This window comes from Peromyscus eremicus, chromosome 10 (assembly GCF_949786415.1).
Source record: "Peromyscus eremicus chromosome 10, PerEre_H2_v1, whole genome shotgun sequence".
Taxonomy (NCBI): Eukaryota; Metazoa; Chordata; class Mammalia; order Rodentia; family Cricetidae; genus Peromyscus; species Peromyscus eremicus.
Genome location: NC_081426.1, coordinates 22,764,932 through 22,779,344, shown reverse-complemented (window position 1 = coordinate 22,779,344; position 14,413 = coordinate 22,764,932). Strand labels below are relative to the sequence as shown.

The 14,413-nt window shown below is 49.5% G+C and overlaps 1 protein-coding gene across 1 annotated transcript in view; it reads left to right on the top strand.

Moving 5' to 3' along the window:
- The window catches only part of Adcy1 (adenylate cyclase 1), a 122,269-nt gene extending 120,309 nt beyond the window's left edge, over positions 1-1,960 (top strand). Inside the window, exon 20 of the mRNA XM_059275024.1 lies at positions 57-1,960. Coding sequence (XP_059131007.1) covers positions 57-353 — 297 coding nt within the window. The 3' untranslated portion in view covers positions 354-1,960. The remainder of the gene's footprint in view (positions 1-56) is intronic.
- The last annotated feature ends 12,453 nt before the right edge of the window (positions 1,961-14,413 follow it).

The following is a 14,413-nucleotide window of genomic DNA, read 5'->3' as shown; positions in this document are numbered from 1 at the left end:
TCCAGAGGACCCCTCATTGTGCGTGACTAAGATTGTTGGCTTCTTTCCACTGGCAGGTGACTGAGGAGGTCCACCGGTTGCTGAAGAGGTGCGCATACCAGTTTGTGTGCAGAGGCAAAGTCAGCGTCAAGGGGAAGGGAGAGATGCTAACGTACTTTCTAGAAGGCAGGACTGATGGAAACAGTTCCCATGGCAGGACCTTCCGCTTGGAGCGGAGAATGTGTCCTTATGGGAGAGGCCAGCCCAGACGGCCCCCACTATGTCCTGGAGCTGGACCCCCGATGAGGCCGGGGCTTCCCCCAGCCCCCGCTGGTCAGTTCCTGCCGTCCACAGCAGCAGGGAAGGAAGCCTAGTGGAGCCCATGGGCCACTGGAGATGCATGCAAAGCAAGAATGCTCCAGGGTGACATAAGCCATCATGGCTCCAGCCAAGACCGGCCAGAGGAGCAGTTGCTAAGTGGCTGGGCTGGAGAAGAAGCATCGTCTAGATGTGGCCTGAGGCCAATGGGAGATGTGCCCAAGCTACCCACTTGGGGCGTATGGAACCCTGTCTCTTCCTAGTGACCTGGTTATGCCTGGCTAGTGCTGGCATCGGTGGGACCTTGGGAATATCTTCCATGGTCATAGCAAAAGCTGTGGAGGTCCATCTGGCAGAGGAGCCCACCATGACTGAGCCCCAAGTCAACCTGGCTTATGGCTGGCTCTAGCCCTGGTAGGCCCTGGCTTATGGGTGGCTCAAACCCTGGCTAGAAGATTCGAGTGCCAGACTGGGAAGTTGGCCCCGCTGGGCAGGGCCGTGACAGTTGAGTTGTTTATACCATGGGCACAGCTTAGAGCTCGTCAGGTCTTGGACAGGACAGGACAGGAAGAATTGAAAAGCCACCTCTTACTGCATGAAGAGGGACATTGCCGGATTTCCTCAAGAGTAGGCTTTTGTTACCAGCCAGAGGCAGGTCTTCTGGAATCCTCAGGGGGCCCCACGGCCCCACTTCTATCCTCCTGGCCTGTGCATTCTCTTCCAACCCCACCCGCCTGCTGGTTTCTGACTCCTGTGACAGCGAGTCCTCTTCTCCTGTGCCGTCACCGCACATTCAGAGAAGAGGGGTGTGTGCAGATTTGCCTTCCCTGGGGTGTCTTGGACACTGTTAAGTGTCACAAGAATCAAGCCTTCATTTATGCTGAGTGATGGGCCCACTACACCCACGAGCACTTTCCTTGCTGGAAGACATCATTTCTCTGACATAACCAGTCCTCCTCCTGGGGGTTTCGGAGTTGGCAGAGTGTGTGTTCCTGAGTCTTAAGTGTGGTATCCCTGCTCCCGAGTGAAGAAGGGAGTCTCCCATCTGCGTTTCCCCACGACTGCCGCTGAGATGAAAATGGAGAGTGTGGGCAACAGGAGTCTGAAAGAGCTGCTAGGAAGCAATGGGCCCGGAATAGCTGGATGAAACCTGGCTTCTGGAGATACTCAGCCTCACTCACAGGAAGGGAGGCAGCCTGAAACAGGGCAGGTGGGCGTAAGCCCTGCCTGCTCACGGCTGTAGAGGCCCATCTTCTCACTGCTCCCCAAGGACTTTCCCCTGCCTAAGGTCCTGTCTTCTTCGACTAGGGCAGAGCTTTCCCTGGCAGGGTGCAGATGTGGGGTCCCTGGTTCCCAACTCAGCTCTGGCTCAAGTGTGTGGCCATGCTGGGGCCTGGGCAGTTTCACAGGTCAGCCAGTGCCCATCCTGGGAGACTCGGGCGAGGCTAGACTCAGGTGGCATGTGGGTGGGAAGAAAGTGTCAAGCGAAGGAGAGAGGCAGAGGCTGCGTGCACAGTCTCCAAGTACCTGAGACTGTAGACTGCACTGCAGGTGCCCTAGGGTAGGGGTGAGGCAGCTGTGAAGACTGCATATTCTCTATGGGCTGGAGCTTGTGGCTGATGGTAAAGGTACCCTCTGGCACCTTCTGCAGAGGAACGTTGACCTGTGCCCACCCTGCCTTGTTGCCTTTCTGATGATATTAGGCAGTGTGGTATGGCCTTTCTGTCATTCTGTTCTGGCTAGAACCCAGAGCCAGGGCCCAACTGACCTCAGCACTCCACTGTAGCGTTCGGAGCTGGAGAGCCAGTAGCTTCAGCCTCTTCCGGTGGTCATGTCTACTTCCTGTGGCTTGGCATTTTGATATAACAGTGCTGGGGGAATGCCGGATCAGGTAGGGCTGAGGGCAGGGGAGAGCTTTGGGGTTTCTCGCATGGTCCAGAATTCCATCAGAGATTGCATTTACAGGAAAGCTGCAGGCTGGTGGGGGTGGGGTGGGGGGTGGCTCTGAGGAGAGGCAGATTCATCTGAGCCAGAACCTGGCTAGGGCACACAAATATTCACTCTTTGTGCCTCCTGCCTGCTCCCATGGTTTCCTATCCTTGGGACAAATAGCTTTTCCTCTCATGGGCTTCTTTTTCCACTAGGACTTTTTCACCTGTCTGTTTGTCTTAACCAGATTTGAAGCAGTCAGCTCAGACAGGAGCACCCAGAGCAAGTGAGTTACATTGTAGCCCCGGCTCTGTGGGCTGTGGTGCTGTCCCTGGCCTTCTAGGTCATTAAGGATGGCAGAAAACCTCTAGCACAGCCTGGGTTTCCTCTGAGTGGCTTTGGGACCTCCAGAGCTCCTGCGTCCCTGGGCTGTCCAGGTTAGGCACGGAGGCATGGTTCTCAAAGATGCCCACATGATAGCCCGAGGCCCTGTGTGTGTGTCGGCCAAGGAGCTTCACAGGGGGACTTGGGGTGGCCACTGAAAGGTGGGAAAGGATCCTAGATTGCACCAATGGGGTTGGTGCAGACACATGGCCTCTCAGAAGTCAACAGAAGGATGGACAGGCTGGGAGAGGTGGGAAGCATACCCTGAAGAGACGGACCTGTGAGGGCACCACAGCTCCAGCCAGCAAAGAAGCCAGGATGTCACTCCCACAACCCACAGGGAACTGAAATTGGCCCTCACCTGAGTAAGCAGCAGGCAGACCATCAGAGCCATCAGGAAGGAGCCCAGTGACACCTGGATCTGACCTCTAAGACTCGGAGCAGAGCCAGCCGAGGCCTGTAGCGCTGCGCGCACATGGAGTGTGCAAAATGGGGATCACATGGGTGCTTGGGCAGAGCCACCCACAGTGTGGTCAGAGCCAGAGAAAGCAACCGTATAGGATGACATTGCCTTCTCTGGGCATAGAACTGTTCTGAAGTAGACCACACAGGAGCCTTGGCTGGGTCTCTTCTTCAGGGGCGACATCTCCATCATCAGCAATTCCAAACCCGCCTACTTCTTGTGAGGTCAGGAACCACACGTGCAGCCATAATGTTCCTCTGGGTTTGGTGATAAATGACTTTCTTTTTATTTGTGATAAAAATGTATTATATTGCCTTATTTATTTTTAATCTTGTACAATATTCATGTACAAATGTTAGAGCCATTTGGGTAGGATTCTCTCCAAATTATTTATTTTAAGATGCTCTGTAAATAGTGCACCAGATACAGGTGCTTCCTGTTCACTTGTACCAAAAATGAGGAAAAGCCTGGCACCCACGTCAGCCCTTGCTTGTGATGCTGTGGCCCTTGGGAAATGACCCCTTTGTGTTCCCTTCTCAACCCTAGCATGCCTCCCGTGCCTGACATTGTAGAGTAGAACACAGCCCCAGAATGCTTCCAAATGCTTCCATGGGCTGTGCCAACCTGGGACGGTCCACTCCCGGAGCGTGTATCCCTGCAGGTGTATGTCCCCACACACCCAGCAACCCAGTTGTTTCTCGGACTCCAAAGCCACCAGGGCTTCCGGACCCCTTCTGTCATAGAAGCAATAACCATAACTCTATACTGTAGAGACGAGTCTGGCCCAAGCAGATTGATACTTTGGAAACTACCCACGCATGTGAGTTTGCTATAGAGGACTGACATTCCAGGTCCCCACCCCTCCCAGAAGGCCCAGCTCTAACTTCTTGGTTTCTAGAGCTTGGATTGGTACCCCCAGATAGCTGAGCAGACTGAGCCAGCCACCAGTCCTGAGCCCTACATTATGGCTCACTAAGGAATAAAGTGTAGGGCAGCCATCCAGCCCTGTATCTGTACCTATCCTTGAGTCGTGATGCTTCGTCTGACTGAGGGTAGTAATGGTTTGTTTCAGCGATGTGAGCATCAAATAGTAATGGTTTGTTTCAGTGGTGTGAGCACTCATGGAATACTATTCAAAGAAAACGATGCCATATTCAAGGTTGCACATCTCGCCTTTATCGGTGCCATCCTGGTGGGAGAAGAGCTCTGTGTTGGAGAGGATGATTCCTGAGGTTATAACAGGAAAGGGCTAGGAAGGGAGCCCTGACTAGCATAAAGGATTCAGACTGTGGGCTTAGTTGGTGGATGTGGCTAGCCTTCAGAGAGTTCACATTTTATTTAAGTGCAATCTGAAGGACTCTTGTGCCAGATAACACGTCCTAACAGCAACCTACAGAGGCTGTGTAAATGACTTGCTTTAGTGGGCTGGGTAAGAGGGGAGCAGGTTGGATTGTGGAATCAGGGGAGGTTTCATTTGATTCTCCCAGCCATCACCACTCTCAACAAGGTAGGTTCTAGGACTCTCCGAGTCTCAGGGATCTTGTTCATAGCCTGTACAGTGTTCAGTCGATGGTGTGGGGGTTTTACAGAGCAGGTGTGTACCTTCCGCAGGGAGCGTAACAGTTGCAGGGAAAAGAACATTCCTACATCTATTGCTCACCCATCAGCACCATGAGAAGCTGCAGAAGTGATGCTCATATATTACTTTCTTAAATGGCTGTATATAGGTAACCCCCAGAAACTGACTTGCTCATGCTTTTTAGTGGCTTCAATTTTTAAAGAGTGCTCTTACATGCACATATACACAAAACAAACAAAACAAAAAACCCCAAACCCTTCTCCCTGTTGTTTGCCTTGGTACAATTAATAAAGAACAAGTCTGGCATCTTGGATGTTATGTGGGTGGGCCCTGAAGCATCTTGCTTCTCTGACTGTGATTGGCTTTGAATGTTTCCATTTTGGGTTTGAACCAATAGTTCATTTTCATTTACAACTGCAGGCTTGGAGATAGGTTGATGTTTAAAGGTGTGTGTGTGTGTGTGTGTGTGTGTGTGTGTGTGTGTGTGTGTGTGTGTGTAGGCTGGGGGTTAGAGGAGTTACATTGGGTGGACTTAGATTCAGGGATCTGCTTGCTGATGTGATGGGGCCCAGAGTTCAACAGGCAAAATCGGAGCCGCCCTCAGCTGGCCTGGGGAAGCTAACCTCTGTGTTTCAGGCAGAAAGAGGTCTCCATCCAGGAACTGAGACACCCAGATAACGATCTTGCTCATGAATCGTTCTGAGCTCCTTGGCACCAGAGAGGAAATGTGTTAGGATGCTCACAGCTGCCAGGATGAATATGGTGGAAATGGAGGCTCTTTGGCCCTAGGCAACTCTTGGTGCCTGTGTGGTCAGCTGGTACCACAGGAGGCCAGTGTGGACCCAGAGGCACAAGGCCTAGAGCCCAGGAGCCTTCCTAGGGGAAAGGCAGAGGGTGTGAGGCCTGGTCAGAGGAGCTCCACCTGGAGGGTAGGGGGGGGGACAGAACCAAAGGGCATATTCAGGAAGGCTTCTGCTGCTCACTGGATGGAGAATTCTGGGGAGTTTGATGTCCACATATAGATGATGTGGGGTGGCCTAGTCCTGCTGCTGGCTGATGACAGCTGAACAGGGTACTCCTGCCGGGGCCCCGTCTGTGATGCTCTAGTGACTGGAGGCAAGGAGGATGTGTTTCCTCTCACAGGGTCGGGTACACAGTAAACACAACCTCACAGACACACAGAATCAGGCAAGGCAGGTGTCTGCACCCTCAGGTTCTGCCTCCCCTCCAAGAACCCGGGGGTACTTGGGAATATATCTGGGATCTCCAGCTGCCCTGTGTGCTCACTCCTCGTAAAGGCAGGTCCAATAATAGGGTATGAGATTTGTCACTCTGTGGTCCCTTTTGTAAACACTTCAGATCCAACTTCAATTGGCACATTCTGTCACTAAACGATTATCCAGTCAACAGATCATTATGTAAAGACTAAGACGTTTGGATTTTTTAAGTTTTCTTACTGTTTTAATCCATTCTGTTCTACACAGACCAGATTTGTTCAGTAGCTTGAAAAACAACCAACGATTGCACTCGGGGCCATACTTAGTTCAAATCAATGTGTGCTCCTGTGCACATGTGTAAGCATGTGTATGCATGTCTTATACAACATAAATTCTCCCTAGGATTAAGATGATTAACAGAAGGACCAAAATTAAATTTGAATACAGTCAGCTGATCATCCTTTGGGACACTTAGCATCCCATAAACCCGAGGCAGCACCTGTCAATTCCCACCCTCCATTGTGGGGCATGGTTGGAGGATGGGCACTTGTCCCTGAGCTACTGTCCAGTAAGGACTGCTAACGCTCTTTTGCAAAGAGACTGCCATCATAGCATTCAGGCCCAGATGCATTGAGGCAATCTGTTGCTCCTGTTTCTTTTGTCTTGTTGGTTTGAGTACATGTGGAGTACTGTGCAGAGATGCCAGGGTGAGTGTGTATCAAAACTCTTGAGGGAGGAGCAAAGTGGCACCCACCTCAGGTACATGAGCCCTTTCCTACCCTCCAAGTTATAAGAGCTGCCGTGGAGGCCACGCCCTCCACCTGGTGTGTCTGTCAGCTGGCACCCATCTGGCTTGTACGGTGGGAAGAACAAGACTCAGGAGGCTAGGGCGAGTTGTGGTTCGTAAAATGTCTTAAAATTCAGAAAATGGACCACAGTCATGCCACATCCTCTGTCCTGACAAGTGTTAAGTCGTTTCAAATCTAATGAATGTACTGAGTTTTCTTCAGCATGCTATTAACCTGCTAAGTCCACAGTCAGCCACAGGGAGCTCAATCATTGTCCCATTAGTTAACATCTTGGGTAGGGGGGCTTTGATATGAGGGTAAATTGATCAAACATTCATTGCTAGTATTCCCATGTAGCTTTGCAATTCCTGGGCATCCATGTCTGTGAACAGCCTGTGGAGGAAGTGGTATAGTACTCAAATACATGTTGTCCTGAGACTGCAATCCAGAGAGGGAGGGGCCACGCCTCATCTGTTCTGGCCAACCTGTGTGTTTTCTCTTACCGTTAGGGTCTCTGCTAAGCAAACTGCATTCTGTAAGAACTGGGTCGCTGTTGATGCTATTGACTGTACAATAATGCCTACCGTGGTGCAGGGCACCTTATGGAGGCGGGTCCCTTGTGGGCAAGGCTTGCTTACATCCCATGTTTGGAGTATGTGGCCAAGTGCTGTTGGTTTCTGTAGTCCTTGGCTTCTTGTTGCTAAATTAAAGCCATCTGCTTCCTTTCGGATCGGGTGCATGCCTCTAAAGTTACAGACACCCAGCAAGAACTTAGAACACCTAGCTTTAGCAGGCCCCGTTTTTGCCGTGCCCTTGGTAGTCTAAAACTTTCTGAAACACAAACTGTCATCGTGTTTAGTGGGATCTTCTTAAAACACTCTTCTCTGTAGAGCCCAAACCACACACTGGTTTTCCCCCTTCACACAGCCAGCCTGGCTCCAGTTTCAGCTCTGACCTTCAACGCCCTACAGCCGTTTCTAGCATATGCTTCTGGCAGCCACAGCAGTGAGGGTACCTTCCCAGGGATTCAAGGGGAGTTTAGACAAAGTTCCCCAGGACTGTACAGAAAGCATCGAAGGGACTATGATGGATGACAGGAAGTATGTCAGCCTCTCAAGTACAGGGATCCCACATGCCTTCTAAGCTTTACCTACTGACGCCAGGCAGCATCCACTTCAGATACATTGGTTTCCCAACATTTCCAGCCACTTCCTGAGAATTAGCATTTCAATGGAGATGCTAGCTGAGACTGATTCCAGAAATCTCCTAGGCTTAATCAACTCGTAAGGCTAACAGTTGCAGGCCAGTCCATCCGCCTGTGGGTGGTGCCCCTATCCCCCATGGCACTGCCACTGGAAGTGGGCTTGACAGCAGCCAGAACTTGTTTCTCACCTCCCACCAGCAGCCTCCACTCAGCCCCAGGCCCCAGGCCCATGAAGCACAAGTCTCAGGGGACCGTTCCCATCCTGGGGGGACCCCAAGGAAGCCCCCAGCATCTCTTGCATACACCACTGGCAGTGTGGGCACAACTGGCCACCAGGAGCACACATGCCACACATGCCTGGGGAGGAGGGGCCTGCTCCGTTGCCTTCTTCCCTGGTAAAATTGAACATATGCAAGCCATGTACACTTGGGAATTGCATGCCCTGAGATTCCTAGCTGTGTGCACCTTAGTTTGAAGTTGACATTCTGTAGCATGCCCAAAAGAACGGATGGGCTTGGGCTTGTCCTCCAGTCACCTCTGCTGCTTGTTGGGAGCGCAGCGTTTCCCTCTGCCAGCTGACCCCAGGTGTGGGGAAACCGGTGTGGCTCCAGCACCTACTGTGCCCACTGTCTCCCTTCAGCCCATGCTCCCGCTCCCGCCATCCTCTCACTTAGGGTGATTGCTCACCAATTTGCACAAATGGGAATGCCATTATGTCTTAGCAGTAATTCCATCTTGATTTAAAATAAGCCCAAAGCCCACTTCTGGATTTCCTTACTTTAAAAAAAAAAAAAGAAGAAAAAGAAAAAAAAAAAAAAAGCATGTAAGCACCTGTGTCCTGTGTTTATCAAGAAGGCTTTGAGTCCCTCAGTGGGATGGAGGGTGCATGGACAAAGGGGGCATTTTCTCCCACACAGTAAACCTACCAGATGCGTCCGTAGCTGTGAGAACGCAACGATTATATTCACAATAACTCACTATCACTGGGTAACCTCTCACAATAGATTTGTATAATCAATACGGGTCTATTTTTATGTCAACTCTGTAGAGCACCTTCCGGTCTTTTTCAAGATTGTTAAATTGAGACAAGTAATTGAATAATTTGTCCTATTTTTATTTAAAAAGTGAATGGACTGAAATGTTAATGTGAATGTACATTTCTTAACTGCAACTTTTCTACTGAGTGTTTGCACTATACTCTCTGGAGTCTTATTTAACAAAAATAAAAGAGAAAAATTGCTTGACTAAATGCTGGCTGTTCTCATTGAAAGACAAATGTTTTGACGCCATTCCTGACTCTCTTCATGCACATTCGAAGGGGTGGGGCCATCATTATTCAAAATGTCACACAAAGTCACGTTCATTTTTACACCACCGCCCTTTCACTTTTTTTGCCTGGATTTTAGTCATAGACTTCTGTGACCCTCATGACTCAGATATTTCTCTGATAACCTTTCAACATTGTTATGGACTCTCCAGGCTTCTTGCGGTCTGGGGTAGCCTGTCAGTAGTATTACTTCTTGGAGCTTTCAGAAAGTCTTCTAGCTAAGGACTCAGTAATTTTATTATCTGTGAAGTCTCCATCATCTCCGTACGCGCTAGGCAAGCATTCTGCCCTTATCTACATCCCCTGCTCATTGCCCCTTCTTAAAAGATTTTTTTAAAAAAAATCACCTGAGCACAGCACTAAGCCGGTGATAGGTTTCTTTCAAAAGTGAAAAATTAACCCATCCCGGGTTAGCAGAATGGTGCAGGATCACGTCCACAGTCACACCCGTTTCAAGTTGTTTTTCCTTTGGTGTCTGGAAAGTTCTCCAGAGCGAGGAGCAGGAGGGAGGGGAGGTGGGTGGGTGTACTCTGGTATCAGGGAGGAGTGCAAAACCAGAACTTAGCTTCAGGAACCGGCTCACACGACTGGGGCGGGCATGTCTGAAGCCCGCTGGGCAGAGACTGAGGAGGAGCATAATTTGCAGCTTGCACCTGATGACATGAGGCCACCCTTGCTGGTGACAGGTCACCTGTTTATTTGAAGTCTTTTACAAGTAGCAGTCCCGTGTAAAAAGCAGTCCTGTGTAAAAAGCAGTCCCATATGGAATATTGGAAGGTCTGAGATTAAGAAATACAATGTAGCAGAAACATGGTCATCAGTAGAACTATTAATTAAAGGAACACAAATTGAAAGCACTATCATGTCGTATCCACCCTTAGTGGGATGACGTTTTTAGAAAGATAATAAATGCACCATGAGGAAATCTGCTGTGAGATCACACTTGTACACTTGGTCACAGGGAGTTAGTCATCACTTGGTAAACGGTCACAGGGATCACAGGGTGTTAATTCCTTGAGTACGGTAAAACCACTCCAGGATGTTAACAGTGGCCAATAGCCTACCAACCCTAGTTGATCCCTCCATCCACTCCAGGCTTTCATGTGCTGCTGATAATGGCGAACAACTGGTAACACACTGTGGTAGACAAAGTTCTGAGAATTCCCCCCACCGAGATCCCATCATCGTCACTTGTAATGGTATGATGTATCACTCCTAATTGTGCCGGGGGCTATATGATCTTATACGCGGACCTCCCTTGTTTCCTGAGAGCAGAAAACCACCTCTGGCTGGTGGCAGGAGGATCAGCTGGAGAGCTCTGAAGGGTGAGAGGTTTTGTCCAGTCGTGAATGGCTTAGAGCAGCAGTTCTCAACCTGAGGGCCGCAACCCCTTTGACAAAGCCCTATCTCCAAAAAATATTTACATTAGAATTGGTAACAGTAGTAGAATTACAGTTATGAAGTAGCAATGGAAACGATTTCATTGTTGGGGGTCACCACACAGGAGGAACTGTATTAAAGGGTCACAGCATTAGGAAGGTTAAGAACCACTGGCTTAGAGGGTTAGCTTCACTGCATGACTAGGGAGAAGAGGGTCAGCATCTTGGAGCAGAGCATCTCTTCTTTGGCATCCAGCAAGAGAACAAAACCTCGGACCCACAATTGCAGGGAAGAGATTAGAAGGACTTGCTCTCCCCGGGCCTCTGGAGCAGGGGCTAAGCCGGGCTTCAGTACTGCTGAACACAAGTGAATCACTCTCAATGTTCACGTAGGCAGTTTTTAAAATAGTGCGTCTTTTAAAGTTTCTATCTCCTTGGTTAGACTTTGAGGACCTAATTCTAAGTTGTTAGACTCTGCCCTGATGTCCCAGCTGCCTTGAAAATGGGATTATTAGCCCCAAAGAGTAAGACTGCCTTCACCCTACCCACAGAGCTCAGAAAGTTGTAATGCTTGGTGCTGTCGGCCTGAGGGTCCCAGCCTCCAAGTCCTGTTTGAAAACTCACACTGGTAGACACTCCTGCCACTGCTCCTGCCAGCTACTGTTGAAGACGACAGCGTAGCCATAAGCCGACAACCCCAGTGCATGAAAAATGGTCTGTGGCGTCTAGAGCCTGAAGCCTGTGTTTTAGGTCAGAGGATAACGTGTAGGAGTCAGTTCTCTCCTTCTACTGTATAGACTCCAGGGATCAAACTCAGGCTGTTAGACATGGCAGCAAGCACCCTTACCCCACTGAGCCGTCTTGCCAACCCAGCCCCAAGAATGACATTTTAATCACTTCAGCCTGAAAGCCCCCAGGCAGTTATTGGTATCACAAGGAGTAGAATCAGTCAACATGAACAGACCTGGGGGTATATTTCTGTCCAGCAATGCCAGGGAATCAGTCACCTCAGTCTCACTCTGGGATCCCAGGGAGAACCCCAGCTGAACTACCAGAGCAGGGCCATGATAAAGGGGTGTGCGTGAGCCACTGGGCTGCTCAAGATCACTCACCACTCAGCCACAGGAAATGACAGTGCAGCAGGAAGCCCTTCTTTCTAATCGGAACAAAGGAGCTGTCCCTCCATGGGGGAACTCAAACCCAAGGCAGGCATGCCACAGGATTAGAAATTAGTTCCCTAAGCACACTCCATAAGAAATGGGTGACAGTGTTGAGGCACTGGGTGGAGACAAGAGTGACTGCAAAAGATCAGATAGAGGGAAAAACCGCTCAGAGATTGAGGGCATTGCAAGTTGGAACTGCCAGGAAGCAGAACATGTTCTAGTTTTTTCTTGTAGGTTTTAGGATTGCTGTTTTGCAAAACGTGGTCTTGCAGACTCAAACAGTCCATGCTTATCTCTAAGCAACCATTGTTGCCATCATCACCAAGGACCATTACTCATCAATTATCATGGAATTGTTAACTTAGGGACCCTGCTGTTTGAACAGCCTGATCTAGCAGCACCAGCTTTACAAGGCTCTGTTTCTCCCAAGCCAATGCCTCCTTGTGACCCACAAAGTGTCCAAAGGGGACCTTGCATTATCTGGATTGCCCCTCAGTATCTTGCTACAGAGTGTGGACTCTCTGCACTGCCCGATTGGTCAAGTATCCTCCCAAATGGCATGTTTTAAATAACATTTTAACGTTTGTTTTGTTTGTGTGTGAGAACACGAGCAGGTGTTTTAGGTCAGAGGATAACGTGTAGGAGTCAGTTCTCTCCTTCTACTGTATAGACTCCAGGGATCAAACTCAGGCTGTTAGACGTGGCAGCAAGCACCCTTACCCCACTGAGCCGTCTTGCCAGCCCAGCCCCAAGAATGACATTTTAATCACTTCAGCTGAGTGTCTGTGAGTAACGTATACTCTAACTGGGCAAATGCACAATAATCCAGAAAACACAACATAAATGTCCAGGAAATTATCTGTCACCCAAGCCCTTCCTCTGAGGCCTGCAAGTCTTTCTTTCAAGACCACATTGCCCCAAACTGCTTCCCTGAGCTCATTCTGTGTTTGAATTTCAGTCTTTGAAAAGTGAGGTTGAAATAGAATTCTCTTGGCTACACATCTGAATTGATTTGCATTCAAGCCCAAACTTTGGAAATAGTTCTCCTGAAAAGAGTTTATTTTTAATAATGAAGATCGGAAGGACTTTTTTCTGATGCGTTCATCTCCATGTTACACAGTTCTAATCAGGTTTCAAAAATAGTGTTCTGTCTTATTTGAAAAATTAATAAAGCTCTGACACTCTCACAGGACTGATTTTATAACCAGATAATTACACAAATGAAAATAGAGAATTATTTTAATGGGAAGTGGCTTGTAAAACATGCAGATGTTGAAATAGGAAGTAAATGATAACTTATGGAGAACATCGTGTGGAATCCGATGTTTCTGTCACAGCCACAGCTGCTGGCCTGCTCCTGAAAGCAGACAATGAAACCTGTTACCTGAGGCTCCAAGCAGGTGGCCCCGGACCCTGCATATGCCTAGACCTTCTTCTTTTATTAGGGCTTTCTCCTTTTGGTTTCACTAGAGTGCTAACCTTTTGTCTGCAGCCATTGAGGACAGGACAGGCAGGAAGTGGAATAGACTGCACTGGAAACATAAACATACATCTGTTTTTAGCAAGAAAACAGCAAACATATCCAAGAATAAAATGGATTTAAGTGGCCACAGCATGTCCGTATAAAGAGGCCAGCCTGAGAGCAGGTGGAGGCAGTTAGCTCCAGGGGTGACCATTTAGTGTCTCCTTCCTTGCATTATCTGGAGGTCCATCCACCACCTAGGGCTAGGATACTTAGCAGAGACAGAGCATGGGGAGAAAATGGGCAGGGTAAGCAGCTGCCCAGGCTTCCATTGGGCCTCTATTCCCCTTGTCCCGCCCACAGCACAGCCTTGAGCAGCAGCTGCAGCTTTCCAGGTGTCTAGAAATTGGAGCTTTCTAACCGTGCTGCCCTGAAGACGACTAGAAAGTGAATCCAATCCATTCCTGAGGGAACTAAAACCCAAACCCGAAACTGTACTCTTTGCCGGTTTCTCCCATCCTCCGAGGACTCACACCAACCCCCTCCCTCCATCTGTACCAGCCCTGATCCCACTCGGTACCAGCCTGTCCTCTCCACCGTGGGCCTAGCTGAGTCCCCGGGGTAAGCTCAGAGCTTCAGTCACACCACACTTGCACTTGGCCTAGTATTTCAGAACTCCATGGCCCATTTCCTTCTGGTCCCGGCTCGCTGAAGGCCTGAGTGAACTCAGCCCAGAGAATCAGGATGTCCCCAGTACACACAGCTTTCCCAGAGCCAAGGGAGCTGGGCCAGCAGCACCTGGGTCCATAGGCTTTGTATTGCACCTGCTAAGTTTTTGCCAGTTTTCAGATAAGGAAAACAAGGGTCAGAGGAGCAGAGCAATTTGTCCCCGAGGTCAAAGCCAGGCAGTAGAGAGCACAGGGTTCAATCGAGCCCAGTGACCTTTTCAAGAACACAAAGAAATCTCATTCTCTTTCGAACTGCCAACTCTGCCCCTTAGTGTGCCTCCCCCAATCTCTCCACAGGCCTAGGCAATTCGTCCCCCACCTTACAGTTTAGGTAACAAGGTCTGCTTCCTTCTTACCTACCTGGGCCAGCTGGAGTGAATGGTGTAGATGATTTAATTCATGCCAAGGCAGCAGGGTCCTGGGCATCAACCCTGACTGTGCTGAAGCTAAGTGGCCCCTGGGCTTGGTCGGGGAGCTCAGTGCTAAGCACCTC